At 53.9% G+C, this 19,845-nt stretch overlaps 1 protein-coding gene across 1 annotated transcript in view; it reads right to left on the reverse strand.

The window, feature by feature from the left end:
• PSD2 (pleckstrin and Sec7 domain containing 2) overlaps window positions 1-14,576 on the reverse strand; it is a 39,744-nt gene extending 25,168 nt beyond the window's left edge. Inside the window, exons 1-5 of the mRNA XM_055286010.2 lie at window positions 14,402-14,576; window positions 9,848-10,268; window positions 5,884-6,333; window positions 5,269-5,463; window positions 2,078-2,158 (exon numbers count right to left, since the gene is read on the reverse strand). Of these exons, the coding sequence (XP_055141985.2) occupies window positions 2,078-2,158; window positions 5,269-5,463; window positions 5,884-6,333; window positions 9,848-10,268; window positions 14,402-14,552 (1,298 nt within the window). The 5' untranslated portion in view covers window positions 14,553-14,576. The remainder of the gene's footprint in view (window positions 1-2,077; window positions 2,159-5,268; window positions 5,464-5,883; window positions 6,334-9,847; window positions 10,269-14,401) is intronic.
• Between the last annotated feature and the right edge of the window lie 5,269 nt (window positions 14,577-19,845).

A 19,845-nucleotide genomic window follows, 5' to 3' on the forward strand; every position in this document is an offset into this window, starting at 1 on the left:
TGAGGGAAGGTAGTTTGACCTTCTGCAGCTGCTTTTTCCCTGGAGGCATTGCTGATTGTGGGCACAGGCAAGAGGCAGGGCATTGGGTGGCATCAAGAGGCTGGAGACTTCAGGGACTGTAAACACATGGCCACTTTTCCCTTTGAGATAGTTGCTGAATTTCAGAGATATAAAAGATATAAAAGGCAGGAGGCTAAAAGGCTAAGCAGAAAACCTCTGAGAAGTAGAGGGATATTTTGTTGAAGAGGGGGCAGTGTTGCTGCACTGAGAAGACAAAACTAGGCTTCTGAGCCAACAAGGGGGTTTGCCCAACTGAACACACGAGGCTCCCAGTAGAAAACTCTGAGGGTACTATGATCAGAGCAAACCCTGAGCCATACCAAACTTCACTGCAACCTTGACTGGATTAGGACTGCATCCCCATACACCTTCTAACTGCCTAGCAAAGGACAATGTAAACCCTCTCTGGAGGAACATAGAATAATCTAGAACCACTACAATTCTATACAAAGTATACAGCATCCACTTTTTTTTAAGTTACTAAGCATGCAAAGAGACAGGATACATGATGGAAAATCAAGAGAAAAAAGAGACAATAGAAACAGATACAGATGATTCAGATGACAGATACTGGAGTTAGCAGCAAGGGCTTTATAACTAATATGTTCAAAAAAAGAGAGGGAAAGGTGGAGAAAATAATGGAAAAGATGGATAATTCACCCAGATAATTAGAATCTATTTTTTAAATTTTTTAATAAAATGGAAATTCTAGAAATGGAAAATATAACATAAATTCAAAACTCAGTAAATGAGTTCAAAACCCATTTATGCTTACAGTTCCATTATTGGAACACTAAGCATGTGGGAGTCATTTATATCCTACTGCTCAAAGTCATCGCCAAGGTCTGATTTTGCAATTCAGAAAATTGCAACCTCAGGCATAAATGGGTTAATGACATATTAGAAACAGAAAAGGGTAAGTGAAGTGAAGTGAAAACAGGTCAACCGAAAATATCCCAACAGAAGCAGAGAAAAAAGAATGGGAATTACTTTTTTTGTATGTGGTTTTTGTTTATTTGTTTGTTTCTTTGAGATAGGGTTTCACTCTGTCACCCAGGCTGGAGTGCAGTGGTGCAGTCAAGGCTCACTGTAGCCTCAACCTCCCCAGGCTCAGGTGATCCTCCAACCTAAGCCTCCTGAGGAACTGGGACTACAGGCCTGCACCACCATGCCTGGCTAATTTTTCTACTTTTTTTGTAGAGACTGGGCCTCCCTATGTTGCCCAGGCTGGTCTGGAACTCCTGGCCTCAGGTAATCTTCCAGCCTCGGCCTCCCAAAGTGCTGGGATTACAGGTATGAGCCACTGTGCCTGGCCAGAAATTACATTTTTTTTAAGTGTAAGAGACACATGGAACACAGTCAAAAGGTCTAACGTGCATGAGTCACCCTACCCCTTAGCTCTGAGATGCATCCATTTCTCCTAGGGCCTGGCCAGTATCTGCCCAGCTGGCCCCTGCCACCAGAGCCTGCTAGATACTACAGGACTGCACCCATCCATTCTACCCTCCTGCTCCTGGGAACCTGCAATTGGCCCTCCTGAGGTCTACTCCCTAGGTCCAAACACCAACGGAATTGAGATAAAATCCCATTTTACCATCTCCTCCTTCGATGACTGTGGAGAAGTCTCTTTATCTCTCTGGCCCATAGTTTCTTCATGTGAAAAATAGGAATGATAGTGCCTACCTTACCAGGTACAGAGGATGCAGTAAGCAAGGTGAGTAAAGACCTAGAGCATCTGGCAGGCAGGACGTGCTCAATACAGGCAAGTCCTGAGCCTCCCTTCCTCTCCTAGAGTCACAACTACATTTCCACCCTCACATCCTAACAGCTACTACAAAGCAGGCACTCGCCTAACTGCTGGGCCGCTGCAGCTCCTGTGGCCCCTTCCCCACAGCCTCACCAGGGGGTCAAAAGACTTGCCCAAGGTTGTACAGCAAGTTTATGGTAGAGCTGACATGAGAATCCAGATGTGCAGCCTGTACCACTTGTGGGCACTGCCTGTCCCAGCCCCACTGACCTGAGTGCTCGGTCCAGAGTCAAGCCCGAGAAGTCGAAGAAACTGAGGTACTCCCCGGCCACCAGCCTGCTAAACTCGTTGCTGCCAGGAGAGTATGGGATGTCTGTTAGAAGCAGGGTCCAGCCCAAGGATGACAGAATCACAGGCATTACTTGGGGAGTGGGGCCCAGGGTACCCGGACCCACCCACCCCCCAGACCTGCTCAACCCCTAGGCTGCTGGCCAGTTGGGCCATAACATTCAACCTTGGTCTGGGGGTGTCAGGAAGGCTTCCTGGAGGCGGTGATGTCTCAGTCAACACAGGGAAGTACGAGCTAACCAGGAGAAGGGAGTAGGGGTGGGATGATGCAGTGTCCCCGGGGAGGAAACTGCATGGCATGTCCAAGAAGCTACTAGCAGGGCCATGTGGCCAGAACCTAAAGAGCAGGAATGGGGCAGCAAGTGATGAGGCCGGGACCAGGGGAAGGACCAGGACTTGATTCAGAAGGGTTAAAGCAGGGATGGTCAGTCTGTATTTTGGAACGCGCTACCTGCTGAGTGGAGACCCACAGGGGGACTGCCGTAGTTGTCCAGATAGAGATAGAAGGGATGGGGAAAAGAGAGATTTAGGGGGCAGAATCCACAAGACACGGAGATGGAATGGACATGGGGCATGACCAAGAAGGTGGTCCCCTGAGGGAGATGTCAGACTTCAGGACGAGGCATCCATGTGAGAGTCATCAATCCACAGCTGGTCAGTAACAGCTCAGGGTGGGGCTGGGCCCATGCAACAGGAGAGGGCATAGACAGGCTGGCCCGCCCAGAGCCCCGAATCGGGGTGGGAACCCAGGAGCAAGCCAGCGAAGGAGGCTGAGAAGCAGCAGCCAGAGGTGGGGTGTGTTGTCCTGCAGGCCAACGAAGACAGTATTTCAAGAAGACTGGCATGAGGAATTCTTGTCAAAAACTAGAACAAATTTCCACCTGATTCTAATTAAGCCTGGAGCTCGCTGCCCATTTGCAGGACCCATGGGAAATACAGAAACATGTTAAATAACACCATCAGGATACCACATCCAAACCGTGGAACATTCTTTAGGACAAATGGCTTGGTTTCTTCAACAAATACACGGCACTTAAGAAGGGAGGAGGACTGCTGAATTGCCGAACTGTTGTTGGTTAAAAGAGACTTAACAGACCAATCGGCCAAGTGCAATGTGTGGACCCTGTTTGATTCTTGATTTCAATAAACCAACATTTTTGACACAATCAGAGAAAATTAAACACAGACTGAATGTTGGAGAGATTAAGAACTTTTTGTTCATTTTGTTAGAAATTATAATAGAATCATGATTATGTAAAAAAAGATCCTTATCAGTTGGAGATACAAACTGAAGTATTTATAAATCAAATGATAGAGTGTCTGAAATATGCGTTACAATCTTCCAGCACATGAAAAAAAGGCTGTGGGTCATAGATGAAATGAGAATGAAGAAAGTAGTAACTTTGAAACTCAGTAATGGGTATATAGAGGTTTGATTTTTTTTTTCTCTGCTTTCATGTTTGTTTGAAATTTTCTTTTCTTTTTTTTAATATACGGAGTCTTGCTCTGTTGCCCAGGCTGGAGTGCAGTGGCATGGTCTCAGCTCACTGCAACCTCCGCCTCCCAGGATCAAGCGATTCTCTTGCCTCAGCCTCCCAAGTAGCTGGGATTACAGGCACCCGCCACAGCGCCCGGCTAATTTTTGTATTTTTATTAGAGACAGGTTTTCCCCATGTTGGCCAGGCTGGTCTCGAACTCCTAACCTCAGGTGATCTGCCCGCCTCAGCCTCCGAAAGTGCTGGGATTACAGGCATGAGCCACTGTGCCTGGCCTGAAATTTTCATAATAAAAAGTTTAATTAAAGTAAAAGAAAGAAATGGCCAGTCTCGTGGAAGCTGCTGAGGGGCTAAGGTGAGGCCTGGGGAGCAACCACCAGATTCAAAGACACAAGGCCACCAGTGACCTTGACACAAGAGGTTTCTGAAGTTGGTGTGGGGAGAGGAAACCAGTGTGGAGGGGCTGAGTGTGGAGAAAGAAAGGGGATAGAGGCCACCCTGGGCAGAAAATCCAAGAATTTTGGCTAGAAGAGGAAGTGGGGTTGAGAAACAATTTTTGTTTTTCAGATGGGAGAGACTTGAGCACAATTAGCTGCTGGAAGGAGTGGTTGAAAAGATGGGAGAGGGCAGGGGCAGGCCACAAAGAAGGCTCCTGAATGGATGGTGTTAGGTTCGGGGGTCCAGCCCAGCAGAAGAGGTGAGGGCATCTGAGTTGTGATTTCTGGGCTGGTGCGGTTGTCGGGGACCTGGTGCAGGAGCAGCGTGGAGACTGCGGAGGGTGGAGGGAGAAGTGGAGGGAGGGAGAAGAGGAGGATCCAAGACCTGAGCCGCCCTCAGGGCATCCTGAGGCCTAAAGCCTGCATGTCACCTCCCACTCATGGGCAAGGGTCTGGACTGTCTCCCAGCCCTGTGAGCAGTGCTGCAGGGCCAGGCCTGCTCCTGCACAGCTCAGAGCCTTAATGTGGACGTTGGGAGGCAATCCGGATGAAAGGACCAGGGGCAGGTGGTGGGTGGTCACACTGGTGGTCAGATGTGTGCAGGATGTGCCGGCAGACTTCCTCGGTCCTGCAATCCCGCCTGTCCCCTGGTCCCCTTTGGGGCCCTCATCTAGCCAGTTCCCTTTGCACCCGATCTGAAGGCCAGGGGGTGCGCTTTGGGGGCTTCAGCCCCTTCAGCTGGTCCCAGTAGACAGTAGGGCTTAATGAAGGAAGGCCAGGAGCCCTTTCCTGAGCTCTGGGTCCTAGAGGTGTCCCCCGAGGCCCGGGTTCTCCTCTCTCCCTGGCCCCATTAGCTGGGCCCAGCTCCTGCTGGCTTCTCTGTCCTCACATCCATCGTGGCCCCATAAACCACATCCCACATCCCGCACCCCCAGCCCTGAGGGGCTGCCCGCCACCACCCCTCCCTGAGAGCATCAGCCTCACCCAAGCAGCCCAGAAAGGAAACAGATTTAGGGCGAGGCCAGGAATGAGGACAGTGGCGGGAGGAGGTGTCCTTGGGGAACTGTTGGGAGCGCCCCCCCAGCACCTGGCACCCCTGAAGAAGGTCACCCACACCCCCTTCAGGCTGAGGAAGACACGAGATTTGCCCGGGGTTGGGGGCGGGGGAGCTCACACTCACTTCTTGCCCAGCTGCCGGGCCACATCACAGCGCTGGAAGCCCTCGAGGTGGTAGAGACGGCGTGCCAGCCGACGAGCAGCTTCACTGACCCCCTGGCACCCATTGGCCAGTGGGTCTGCACTACCAGGCTCCAACCCCTCTGAGCTGCTGAGCTCAGAGTCTGAGTCTGACAGGCCGTCCTTCAGGCTGGGGTCACTGCAGATGGAAGGTGGGTGGAGGAGTAGCGTCAGAGGCCCAGGGTCAAAGGCCCCAGAGGAGGCTGGGAGGTTTCCCCAGGCCACTGCAAACCATGTAGGGGCCAGAACAGGGAAAGAAGCTCCACTGCAGCAGGAAGGAATGAAATCAGACTTTCAGAAGAACCTCCCAAGTGAACTCACAGCATAGTTCCCTGACTCCGCCCACTTCTACCGGGGCTGAGAAGGCCTGGAAGAGCAGAATGAAACCTCAGGACACAGGGTGGGAAGTCTGGATGCAGAGGGTGGACCAGGTGACCTTGAAGAGGGCATGCTGACTCTGGACACTGAGAGTCACCCTAACCTGCTTTGCCCCTTCTGGGTCTCAGTTTCCCCATCTACTCAGTGGTTCTCCCAGCTCCCAGCCTGGGCCCTGCCTCACCTGGCTGAGTTCAGCAACTTGTCCGTGTCCTCATCATCATCATCCTCGTCCCCCCCTGGGCCCTGGGGGCCATCTTCATGGAATCCATTGGGCATGGCCATGAGAGACAGGCGGCTCAGGACATTCTCGGAGCGGCTGCTGGAGATGGAGCGCCGCAGGGGGCTGCCCAGCTCCCCATCACCACCAGCTGCCCCCATGTCCCCCTCAAATGCTATATCCCCAATGCCCAACCCAGCCCCTGGCTCGGGGCTGTCACGGGCCCGCTGCTGGATGAGGGGTGTGAGGGGGGCCTCGAAGCTGACGCAGCTGTCGCTCTCATCCGTGAGGCTCAGCCCGTCTAGGGAGTCAAGGCTGCTGTACTGGGTGCCCTGCAGCAGCTCTGACTCCAGAATCTTCTCAAACGTGGCGCTGAAGCCATCCCGCACATCTGGCTCCCCGGGACCATCCAACCTGTGGGATGCAAGGAGCCAGTCACCATTTTGCCAAGGTGTCCCCCATACAGGTGCTGGTGACTGCACTCATCTGTGTCTGGGAGCCCCCTGGGGGCACACCACCCCCCCATCCTATTCACTTATCCCTTCAGCCAATACTAACTGAGCACAAGGTGCCAGACACCGGGCTGGGTACTGGGAATACTGTAGGGAAAAGAGCAGACCTGGGGCCAGGGCCCCCAGCCTCGCCATCTCAAGTAAAGATGCCACCTCAATATGGTGTGCTCTAAGAGGCCCCAGTCCCCTGCCCCTGCCCTGCTGCCAGCTACGGGGCTTCCCTAGGCCCTGCCTGAATGGAAACACTCTTATGGCCATGGCACACCCATTGCCATAGACACCTAACCCCACATAATCATACTCCTGCCCACGGAGACCTAGTGGGCATCAGATATGTGTCTAAATGAATGAATGTAAGGCCTCGTCCCCCAGCCTGTCCTAGAGGGCTGCTTCCTCCAGGCTCCCAAAGCAGTGTGAACATCTTCTTATCACAACCAGTGTCACACTGGGTCACAATTTTGCTCTTCCCACAACCTGGTAGGTTCTTAGCTCCGCCAAACACATCCTAGCTGTCAGGTCTGGCCTCATTGCCTCCTCCTCAGAGACAGCAGGGGAGGCAGGCCCACGGCACACTGGCCTCCTGCTCCGGGATCTGTTCGTTTACTCCTCAGACCTTCCCAGCATGTAAGATTCTGTCTGTTCCCCTGTTTACTGTGTTCCCCAGCCCCAGAACAAAAGCTTTGCAAAGCCAGGGAGCACCCCGCACATAGTAGGTGCTCGGAACATCTGGCTGAATGATGTGCTGGGTGAATGAACATATGCTTGTCAGCCCCATGGCCCCACCCACACTTCCCAAGCCCTTGCAGGACCCTGTGCTGTCCCCCAAAAGAGGTCTTTGCACTGTGTTCCCTCTCCCCTAAGTGTTCTTCCCCAGCTAAAGCCCTCCTTCCACATCCCTTTTCAGTGACCACTGCCCGGACCTCTGGATCTAAACCATAACCTGCCTCCAAACACCCTAGCCCCTTTTTTCCTACGTTTTCTTCCCCAAAACACTTATCTCCTTCCAACATACTATATAAGTATTTATTGTTTTAATATTTATCATCGGTCTCCCCACTAGACCGTAAGCTCCATGAGAGCAAGGGGTTTGTATGTTTTGTTCATCTCCAGCACCTGGAAGAGAGCATCGCACATAGGTGACCTGAGGAGCCTGGGAAGATTCCTATCCACCAGGGACATGAGCAGGTACACAGGGAAGGAAGGAGAGAGAGACTGAGAGAGTAAGACCACAAGAGGGGGACAAGAAAGAGACAGAGGAAAGGGATACAAGAGGACAACAGAGACAGAAAGTGAGAGAGATAAAGAAAGACTAGACAGACGGCCTGGCGCGGTGGCTCACACCTGTAATCCCAGCACTTTGGGAGGCCAAGACAGGTGGATCACGAAGTCAGGAGATCTAGACCATCCTGGCTAACATAATGAAACCCTGTCTCTACTAAAAATACAAAAATTAGCCAGGCATAGTGGCGGGCACCTGTAGTCCCAGCTACTTGGGAGGCTGAGGAAGAAGAATAGCGTAAACCCGGGAGGTGGAGCTTGCAGTGAGCTGAGATTGCACCACAGCACTCCAGCCTGGGCAACAGAGTGAGACTCCGTCTCAAAAAAAAAAAAGAACTAGACAGACAAGGATAGAGATGGAAGATAGAGCCAACAACAGGAAGAGACACAAGGAAAGAACACAGCAGGCTGAGCCCGGCCCATTTCAGATCAACTGAGGCCCATGATGTGCAAAGCACTCCCCTCCCTCTGCATCAGCCACCCCTGAGGCTCTGGCCCCGCCCTACTTTCCCCCAGCCCCTGCTGCCTAGCAGAGACTGAGTTGTATTTGGAGGACTGGGAAGTGCCCCTTCCCTTCGAACATCTCCTTGGCCCCCCAGTGCCTAAGATTCTGTCCCAGTGTGCTTCCTGGAGAAGGCACTCCCACTCCAGCCCCAGCAGGACCTGAGACTGCAGCCTCATTAGGCTCTCTCTTGCCAAGGAACAAAGTGGGGAGGGGGACAGAAATCTAAAAGGCACAGAATGCCTGGCAGGGGCTGGGGTGGAAGTTTCCTCTACTGACCTCTGGAAGGAAAGGAGAGGAAAGAAGCTTCATTGCCCTGGCCACCAGGGCAAATATCCAAAGTCAGACAAGTAAAGACACCTCTGCCAGGCCTGTGCTGGGCACTAGAGACATCCAAACAAGACAGAGCCCTGCCTGCAGGGAGCTCTTAGCCCAGGGTCACAGCCACAAATGGACCCCCCATCTCCCACCCCATCACGCAACTGAGCAAGCCTGAGGGGTGGCCCTGATGGGAGCTTGAAGACCATCAGTCCAATCTCCAAGCCTCCAACTGCCCCCAGCCTCGCCATCCCAAGTAAAGATGCCACCTCAATACAGTGTGCTCTAAGAAGCCCCAGTCCCCTGCCCCTGCCCTACTGCCAGCTATGGGGCTGCCCTAGGCCCTGCCTGGATGGAAACACTCTTATGGCCATGGCACACCCAGTGTCACAGACACCTAACCCCACATACTCACACTCCTGCCCACGGAGACCTAGAGACACTTATCCTTACATAACACATACATGTGCCCAAATGTGTAGCCACAAATGCCCAGGCCAGGGGCACCAACACCCCCTACCCACAGCCACCAACCCCATGTATACCAACATGTATACCAACATGTTCACACATCCCTGTCCACACATGACGTGCAGGGCAGGCACACACTCATGCCCCCACGCACACTCACACACTACCCATACACTGCCCTTTCAGGCCAGAGCCTGCAGCTATGCACGCTAAGACTTCTAAATGCTTTCTTTTCTCAGTCCACCCTGGTGCCTTCTAGATATTTCTCTGTCCCTTCTCTGCCCTGCTTGTCCAACACACCCCCAAAACCCCAGGTCTCTCCATTGCCTGCTGAGGACAATAGAAATTGGGCTGTAACTCCAGTAAGCAGGACTGAAGTGAGATCCCTGGTAGAACTTCCTGACGATTACTGCAGGTGAGAGTAGCTGAGAGGGATTAAAGCCTAAAGCCTGCTTTCCTGGAGTCAGTTGAAGGATTTCGGAGAGTCTCATTTCCAGGAAGCAGAGGAATGAACCAGATGAATTTTCACATGGGGCATTTTAAAAGGACTTGGAAATCGAATGCCCAGCCTGGGATGGAGGGAGGGCAGCACCCCCCGCCCCCTGCAACCCACACAGAAGCAGCTCACGATGGCACAACTTTCAGCCCCACAATCTGCTGGCCTTTGAATTCTCCATCATGACTCTGTCCTTTCAAAACACCCAGAATCTGGGCAAAAGAGGGATATGAAATCCCCATTTTATGTGTGAGAAAAACAAGAACCAGAGGAACTAAGTGGCTAAGCCCAGGCCACACAACAACAGAGCAGCCAAATGTGGTGAGCTCCCATCCCAAGACATCCACTCACCCCAGCTGAGGGTCCTCAGCATCTGGGCAGAGGCTCCTGGAAGCATCGTCCCCCTCCGCCAGCATGCCAGCCCTCCAGGGCCTGGACTCTGTTGAATCTTCCAGAATGTTCAAGTCTCGCCCCAGGGCTAGGCCATTGGTGAGAGAGAGGCCAAGGCTGAGGCCATGGAAGGCCACATCTGGGTCCTTCGTGGGTTCCTCAGTGTCCGCTGGGGTGCCCCTTCGCTCTTGCCCTGGGCTGCAGAGGCTGCTGTTCAGGCCCTCACTGGCCATCCCATTCCGGACCCCTGGCTCCTCTTCAGGCTCTGGGCTGGGGTCACGGGTGGCATCGCCTTCCTCAGGCACTGCAGATAAGAGCTTGTCCTCCTCCATGGCAGCCACTGCTTCCGCCTGTCCTGGCTGCTCCTGGGACTCCTCTAGACCTGGCAGTGGGTGGAGAGAGGAAGAACTGGTCAGACAGGGCTGGGGCTGGGGGGCGCCTAAAGTCCAGCAGAACCAGTGGCAGAGCAGCCTGCCTGAGAGTGGGAGATGGCCAAGATGATCTTCTCGGGGCCCTTCTGGCTGGAGTGTGGGTTCGGGCCACGGTGCCCTCACTGCCTGCCCAAGCAGCCACCTCACCTCACCCTTGACCCTGGCCAGCCGACTATGCCCCAGTACCTGCCCTTCCTGTTACCTCTTGTGTCTCTGCTGTGCCTGCCAGAGTTCACCAAAGCCCTCTGAGGAAGATCCAGGTGGGGAGGAAGTGGAGAAGGGTCCAGCAGGGCCCCCTCCCATTCCCGCTGGTGAGTGATGGTGACAAACCACAGGCTGACAGCAGCCGGTCCCCTAGTCTCTTCCCGTGTTCTTACCCTGGCTCCAGGAGCCAAAGATGAGCGAACCTTACCTTTGTGGTTAATGGAGAGAACTAGGCTGGGAGGCTATCTTCAAGGTGGAGTTAAGAGAGGAGGCAAGGAAGTCAACAGACACAGCCTAATTGGAGCAGGGCCCACCCCAGAAGCCAAAGTGAAGCCTGGAGACAGACAGGGATAGCCCAGCGTGGGGCGCTGTCCAGGGTGCTGGGTGGGCGGTGCCACCCGGGAGCCTCTCAGAGAGCCCAGGCTGCCTCCACCACACACAGCGCCCAGAGCCCCAACTGTCTGGGAGGAAGGAGGATGCCTGGGGTTCCCCTCCACTCCTGGGCCCCCATCAGAGCTCACCCAGCTGTGAGGAGGGACTCATGAGGAGGCCGCCAAGGGGCACTCTGGGGAGAGCACTGGAAGGGGAGTCAGGCTCTGCTCTGCCCAACTCCCTGCATGACCTCGTGTGAGTCCAGGTCAGGCCTCCTCACTGGCCTGCCCAGGCCAGCCCTAGTCCCCTCTGGGTCTGTTTCTCTTCTGTAAAATGAGGAGACCCATTTACCCGTCATCTTCACCGCCACTGTTTCAAATGGGTTGGGACCAGCCCACATTTCCCAGAGGCTTCCTGCCCAACCTAATCCCAGATGTAGAGGGCAGATGTAATGTGTAACAGGCTGTGTTCTGGCTCTCCCCTCCTCCCCTGTCTGCCCCTGGCCCCACCTAGGCTAGGCTAACCCCCTCCCCAAGTGGCCTCTGCCAGTGGGGACACAGATCAGCCCCTCCAAATGCCCTGGAGAGAAGCAGGAATCTGGGCCATTTCTCCCAGTTCTGGCTGGGCCACTTCCTTCCTCCCCATGTTAGGCCTTGGCTACCACTCTGCTCTGGAGAGGGATGCTGGGGGTTCAAGAGAGGCTGCAGGAGGGGGACTGGCCGGCCTTCTGGGCTACAGCAGAATGAGCTGCAGGGGCAACAACAGGGATATAAGTGAGGCTCAAACTTCCTATACTTGCCTGGTCATAAACACCACCTGAGGGACTTGGTACAATGCAGATTACCAGGCCCTACCCCAGACCTCCTGAACCAGAAACTACAGGGAAGGGGTATGCTCCTCTGTGATTCTTATAACGAGGCAAGTGTAGGAACCCTGGGGTAGGCTCCAGAAGAGAAGTCCCACTGAGAGAACAAGAGCCTGGGGAGGGGGGTGCGTCCACTTCTCAGGAATTCTGGGCCCTTGAGGGAAGCTCAACCACCACAGTCCAGTTAAGATTATTTAACCTGGGTTTTCAAATATGGAGTGGAAAAGAGGAGGGTAGAACAGCAGACCTGGGACCCCGCCCATTTACACTGACCCTCACCTCCTAGAATTTTGATGACTGCATAAAGGAGATTTTTACTTTAAAAAAAAAGCCCACAGACTTAAACATCTGAAGAGCCAGGCTCTAAAATATCTGGGCCCTGATGCTAGGACATCGGGGACCTCTAGAAGTTGAGCACTGAGTGAGAAATTCTTTCTGGTCTGCCCTAAATCCCTGCTGCTGTAGTTGCTATTTCAATCGGTTCCCTCTGGTTGTATACTCAGAGGAGGAAAAACAAGAAGCCACTTTCTCAACTGAGACTCCTGAGCGGGGGGAGCGAGGGCATTTAGAAACAAAAAAGAAGTGGGGGCTTTTGGCCTGCTGCCTGAGTTCCAGTCCTCTGACCTGCTTTCTAGCCCAGGGGCCTGGATGAGCATTGGCTCTGGGGCACAGGGTTTCAACCCAATTTCACCAGGATGACTCAAGCTCCCCTACACATACCTAGAGGCTGAGCCCACCACCTTGAGTCAGGGCTCTGCCTAAGCCTCCGTGAAACCTGAGGTTTAAGAGTATCAGCAGCTTCACTTGATGCTCAGCCTACACCAGCACCAAAGCTAGAATTGTGGACAGATTGAGGACCTCTTGGGAGACCCCTCCACCCCACCCCCAACTTCCAGCAGCTGCCTCAGGCTAGTTCCAGCCCTACCTGCCCTGCTATGTCCTCCTTTAGCTGGGAGTGGGATGGAGGTCCTGCCAACACCAGGCACCGGGCCACCTCCTTTGTTTCTGGGGGTGGGCAGACAAGGGGCAGCATTGAGTTCTACTCTGGGCGGGGGGCCCAGAGTCCCTGCCTGGGCTGCAGACCAGCTGAGCCCAGAAGTAGCTGAGCCAGAACCCCCTCTCTTGCTGAGCCCAAGCGAGGGCTGCATAAAGAGGAGGCTTTAGGGTAGAGGTGTAAAACGATGCCCCACATGCTCACTCTGAACTGCTATGTGTCCTGGGACTCATCATTGCTCCCTCTTGCCTTTGTGAGCCCATCTACAGAGTGGGAGCATCACCTCTGTTCTCCCCCAGGGCCAGTGGGAAACTTAAAGTCATGAACGCTGAGAGAGCTAAGGTCCAAGGAAGGGCAAACTCCCTACAAAGTTAAGGATGAAAAGCAGCTGTGCTCCACTCTTTCTACCGCCATATTTGACAAATGAGGAAGGCTGAGGCACAGAACCCAGAAAGGCTTTGCCTGAGGTCCCACAGCGTAGCTGTCTCTAGAACCCAGGAGTGGCCTCCCTCTGCAGCTAGATGGGCTGGAGACACAGAATGAGCCCCCAGTTTCCCAGGACCCCCTCCAAACTCTCCCAGGAGATCAAGGGCCCAAACCCTCAACCAAGAGAGTTGGCCCAAAGCAGTGGCCCTTCCCACCTCCAGCCCTGCTGGTGAGAGCAGGGGAGCGGGTGCAGCTGGGCCACTGGGCACTCATCCCAAGGAGACGCCTGCAAATGACAGGCTGGCATTGGCCAAGATCCCCCGCAGCCTCTCTTGGCCTGATCCAAGCCCCTCTCCAGGCAGGGTCTCCCACTAGCCTCAGCCCTTGGAATGACCTTGAGCTCGGCAGCCTCTTTTCAGCACCAGCTGAGGTAGGTCCCATAATGATAGTGGAACCCTGGCTCAGCCAACTGCCAGGGCTGAGTGCAGAGTCAAGCACTTCCTGGGTCTCAGCTCTCCTGAGCAACTCTGTCCCCCTCCCCACTCTCCCTGTGGCAGCTGGAGGGAGTTGCAAAAACACAAACCTCCCTCCCTCCTCATAATCCTCTGACCATCTCCCTTAGATTGGAATCCAGTCTCCCCAGCATGGCCTGAAAAGGTCCTGCAGGAGCCGGTTCTGCTGCCCTCTACCCCGTGTCCCCATGCTCTCCCACATCAGCCACAGTGGCCTTCTTTCCGCTCCCTGAGTTCATTCCCACCTCAGGGCCTTTGCACCAGCTATACCCTTGGCCTAGAATGCTCTTTCCCTAGATCTTTAAAAGAGCCTCTTCTGACACTCAGGGCTCAACTCCAACACTGCCTCCTGAGAGAGGCCCTCTCTGACCCCTGGCACTGCATCATGGAGTGATGGAGCACCATAGCACTCAGCAGAACTGAAGCTCCCTTTTTTATGTGTTTACTGATCCCCTGCCCATCTCTGTACTAGGATGTAAGTTCAGTGAGGGTGGGGACTATGGGACACGGCTGTGTCCCTAGAGTCCAGTGCAATGCTTGGCACACAGTAGGCCTTTAAAAGTATTTGTTAGATGAATGACAGGGATTATCATCATGCCTATTTGTGGCAGAGGCTATGAGAGATTGAGGAACTGCTTAGAGTCACAAAGCTGGAAAGCAGCAAGGCTGAGATTCTGATGGAATGCTAGATTGTCAAAGAAATAATCTTACGGTCGCTTTTATGGTGGGATCCAAGCCAGGGACTGTGGGAAACCCAAGGACAGGGCTGGAGGTGGGGGCCCACCAGGGAGGGCTCCAGGGGCCAGCACGCTCTATAAGACACAGGGGCAAGTGCATGGGTGCAGGACCTGAAAGCAGACATACAATACAGGCATGGGTAGGCACATGCACACATGCACACATGCCCAGACACACACGCGCGCGCACACACGTGCACACATACGCACACATATGCACACACACTCACGCACCTCAGAGACACACACATGCACACACGCACACATACAGACACACACAGGCACGCACACACACATGCACACACACGTTCACACACATGCACACGAACATGCACGCACACACAAGCACACAGACACACACACACGCACACACGCACACAGAGGGAACTGGGCAGCCGCTCATGAGGCAATCCCCCTAATTTGCCTGGTAAGGTGGACAAGGCACCAGCAGGCCTAGGGGCAAGGTTAAGGGCAGCGAGATCTACATCATTGGGCATCCAGGGTCAAAACCATCCTGAGTATGCAGAAGGGACTGGAATCAGAGAAAATTGTTCTGGAATGTCAGTGTAGTGGCAAGGCTGAGACCACAGCTGACCCAGGGAAGCAAATCTAGGAGCACCAGGACCCTCACATTTTGCTTCCAGTGGGCTAGGGGAAGTTGGGCACAAAAAAACCCCTCTCTGGCCTCATGTCCCCATGTGCACCATCGATACTTAACCAGTTCCAAGTCCTGGACCTCTTTGTGCACTTGATGGAAGATCCCGCCCCAGAAATCTCACAAATGTGTGCAACATTTAGAGTATATCTGGAAAGGCTCAAAGCCCCCCGTCCACCCTTGATTCCATACCCTAACCTGGACCATCTCCGAGGACCTGCCATCCAACATTGGATACTTGGAGAGAGTTCCATGAGGGTTACTTGGCAAAGAAATCTTTCTTGGACCTATTCTCTGCCCCATGGAAACCCACCCTGAACACCCCCACTGGCTCACTACTCTTCCCCAAAATCCCTACCCAAAATTCCCTAGATCACCCAGATTTTAGCACATGGGCTAGGATCTTCAGACACACAAACACATGTGAACACACATGAACACACAAGACACACACAGACACTTAAAAGAGATGATCAATGCAAACATGTGGCATGTAGGGAGTGTCAAAACAGACCCTGAACAGCTATGCCCACACCGCCATGGGGCCTAGGATGGCCAGGCCTGGAGTGCTCCAGGGCTCCACAGGACCTGCTAGGCCACCGGCAACATGGGCAGTAGGGTGCTGCCAGGAAGCCCTCAGTTGGGCCTCCCTCACCATGCTCCCTTGTAGCCTCTGCCAACCAAGGGGCCTGGAGTTAAGGATCTTCCTACCTCCAAGAGCTCCAGGCCCCCTCCCTAAGCCCAGGCCAGCCTCCTCTACATCTCAACTGCCCAAGGAGATGCCCAGGATAATTTGGAAGGGACACTCACCCAGGAGCCTCAGGAACTTCCCGGATTCCACATCCCAAAGTGACCCTAAACCCTCTTAACCCACTTGGTCTTCCCAGCTTGGACCGCCTTGTGCTGCAAGGGCCTCAGACTGGGACAGTCCGGGAGAGTGGGTCAGTGCCCCTACCTGTGTGCTCAGAAAGACCTGGCTCCAAATCAAAGCTCTGCTACCCACGAGATGTGTGACTTCAGGAAAACTGCCTACCTCTCTGAGCTCGGCGTCCTCCTCCGTAAATGGGAGGTGCCAACAGCATTTGTCCTCTCAAGGCACCTGTGAGGACTAAAGGAGATGGCATGTGTTCAGTGCTCAAGGGAGGGCTGCTGCCTCCCAAAACCTTCTGGGGGCTGCAAGGAACCAAGCTGGCTACCCCCAGGGGTGCCATGCCCAGGACAGCAGCACACAGTACAGGCCATTCAGCCGGCACCCAGTGGATATGCATCCTTGGCAGCTGTCAGAGCAAGTTCTGAGGCAGGGGCTTCAGAAGCCCAGCTAGAGGGTAGAGGCAAATGAAAGACTCCCGTGGGGCCAGGAGGGGGGCCAGAGAGGGCACCCCCTCCCTTTTCCAAGGCAGCTGAGGTCCCTACTGTCCTGCCCTCCCAAAACCCTCACCCAAGGCCAGGCTCACTCCTATCTTTCCATCTCAGGGCACACAAGTGTAGGGCAAGGGCCAAGAACCTACGTCCCCTTTAAAGATGCCCATCCCTTTCAGGTAATGCCCATTTGGAGTGATAACCAGCCCCCACCTGCTTTCCTTCTCTCAGTGTGGCCACCAGGGAACCAGCCCTTGCCTTGGGCTCATGTTCTCATGGTCAGGCAGGCAGAAGTCCCAGGGCTGCGTGCACATTTGCATCTTATCCTGCATGTGCTCTGCTGGGATTCTCATGGGCCCTTGGGGCTCGCTCCACAAAGGTCATTCCTAGACATCTCCCAGCTTGCTTCTCTCCCCAACCCCCCAGCCAACTGGCATCCTCATTTGCTTAGCATTTGCATACATCTGCATGCTGGTTGAAGACCCCTTAACACTAATGAAATCCACAAAGTCTGCTGTCAAATTTCAAATCATGTTTACAGCTGGTGACTCTATGCCCAACTGACTTCCCTACGGGGTGAACCCTCAGTTATCAGGAACCACAAAGGACTAACCTGTCTTGGTCAAGAGAGTTCACAGCCAGACTGACCACTGGGCCACCTTCCTCCAACTTCGGAGGGCACTGGACTCACACTGCTTCAACCCACAGGCTCATGGAGCCCACAGGCTAACATGAGCCTGTGGGTTGAGAGTTGAATCCTGAGAGCTACCATTGACTGACCAAGTGCAAATCCTCCCAACCAGCCCAGCCTCAGATACAACACCTGGGCAGAGGCAGACCTGAGAGAGCTCCACCTCTGAGCAGCTCCCCACAGTCTTCTTCAACAGCCAAGAGACAGAAACCAAGAAGCTTCCTCCTCCCTTCTCTCTGCCCAGTTTTCACATACCCCAAACCCTCTAGGTCCTCACATTATCTGTCCAGGCCCCCCAACTCCTCTCCTTCTCTGCCTCCCTAACTGTGGCCTTCCTCCCCACCCCCTCCCCAATCTCGGTGTTATGTAGCTTCTCTTCATCTCTCCCAAGCCGAGTCCTCCCTTCCTCTCCCTCCTCTTCCCTGTCCAGTCTTGTCTCCTCTTAGGACTTCAGCTCAGGGTCTGCAGGCTGTGGCCTCATTGATGAAAATAAAACAGTACGTGGTACGAAGTAAGCTGGTGTGAAAGGGGCTGTGCTGGGCCATTTCACTGTCACCTCCTCTCTTGCCCATGGCCGGCTGAAGGGAAGTCAGGCACTCTAAAGCCTCACCCATCCATGTGCTGTACGTGGGGCAGGAGAGAGAGAGGGGACCCAAGAGTGATGCCAACATTTGTGCCCTGAACAACTAGAAGGATGAAGTTGCCGCTCAAGAAGAGAAACTGGGTAGAGCAGGTTTGGGGAGGAAGATCAGGGCAAGTTGAGGGGGGTTGTCTGGCAGACAGGAAAGTTGAGATGCTGTGTAGGCTGCTGGAGTCGGGGACAGGTTGAGACTTGGGATTTTAATTTGGGGGCTGGCAGTACATAGGTGATACTTAAAGCCACAAGACTGGATGGGATCTGTATGGAGGAGTGGAGATGGGGGAGAGAGCCTGTGCGGGGCAAGTGCTAGGGCACCCTGATATCAAGAGGTAGGAGAGGGAGAAGAGGAACCAGCAAAGGAGGATGAGAAGGAGCAACCCACAAGGTAGGAGGAAAACAGAAGAATGGGTGTCCTGGAAGCCAAGAAAGGTATTTCAAGGAAGAGGAAGACTGAATGTGTCAAATGCTGCCAATAAGACTGAGAATTGACCACTGGGTGCAGCGACAGGAACGTTACTGATGACCTTGAGAGGAGAGGTCAGCAGAGTGGAGCCCCATAAGAGTGGAGTCAAGAGAGAACCGGAGGAGACGATGTGGAGACAATGAGTCTAGACAACACTTCCAGAAGTTTCTCTGCAAAGGGAAGGAGAGAGATGCAGTGGTAGCTGGCTGGAGAAGACAAGAGACCTTTTTTTTTTTTTTTTGAGATGGAGTCTCTCTCTGTCATACGGTGGCGCAATCTCAGCTCACTGCAACCTCTGCCTCCTAGGTGCAAGCAATTCTCCTGCCTCAGCCTCCCGAGTACCTGGGAGTACAGGTGCCCACCACCATGCCCAGCTAATTTTTGTATTTTTAGTAGAGATGGAATTTCGTCATGTTGGCAGGCTGGTCTTGAACTCCTGACCTCAGGTGATCTGCCTATCTCAGCCTCCCAAAGTGATGGGATTACAGGCGTGAGCCACCGTGCCCAGCCAGAACCATTTTTAAGATAAAAGAAATAACAGCAAGATATCTGTTGATGGGATGCTCTAGCAGAGAGGAGGACCCAATGATGCAGGCAGGGGCCCTGCTGGAGCGATGCTCTCAAGCAGACACAGGGGCCAGGATCTCTGCACAAGTGGTGGGGTGGCCTTAACCAGGAGCAGGAACACTTCACCCACAGAGACAGAAGAAAGCAGAGCAGTGAGTGCAGACGCTGGCAGACGCTGAGTGTGGTGCTGGGAGCCTCAGGACACTCTGACTGCTTATATTTTCTCAAAGATTATCTGCTGAAAGGAAGGGTGGGAGAGGCTGGAGGGTGAGGGTAGAAGAGCAAGTGAGGGTCAGGCGCAGGGGCTTATGCCCATAATCCCAGCACTTTGGGAAGCCAAGGAGGGCAGCAGAGGAGGGCGGATCACTTGAGGTCAGGAGTTCAAGACCAGCTCTGGCAACATAGTGAGACCCCATCTCTACACACACACACAAAGAGCAAGTGTGAAAGAATCATCTAGCATGCAGGAGAGGCAACAACCTCAGAACCTGTGCTGTGCCTGGTGGACTGCACTAAGGACCCACCTGAAGTTCAGAGTTCATGGGCTTGGACTGAAAGTGAGAACAGTCAGGGCAGTTGTTTTGCTCAGCCCCATTCAGCTGCATGTGCAGGAGTGGGGTAGGCCAGGCGTTGGATTTAACCAGGGTTGGGGTTTTGCCAAGCAAGTGTGAAGAAGCAAAATGAGGTAAGGGAATTGGGGTCTGCAAGTTAGTGGCAGGATTATCTTGGCTTCCACAGGGACAGCTGCCATCTGAGCTGGCCTAGCCCTGCTCAGGCCCCTCCCCTGCTGGTGCCCGAAGCCCACCATCCATCCCCTGCAGTAGGCTATGTTGGCTCTTCTTTCTGCCCGCATCTCAAAATGAGCTTCTGCAAGGGGGCCACAGTTGGGGCCACCAAATGAGCTTCCCACACACCATTCCTCTGGCCTGGAAAACACCTCAGTCCTCATACACTCAAAACCTCCATCTCCCTTCCCAAGCCACTGCATGAGCTCATCCTTCCCACTCTCCCTACCTCTAGTCAGACACAAGGGCCTGTCCGTT

Source organism: Symphalangus syndactylus, chromosome 7 (genome assembly GCF_028878055.3).
Source record: "Symphalangus syndactylus isolate Jambi chromosome 7, NHGRI_mSymSyn1-v2.1_pri, whole genome shotgun sequence".
Lineage (NCBI taxonomy): Eukaryota > Metazoa > Chordata > Mammalia > Primates > Hylobatidae > Symphalangus > Symphalangus syndactylus.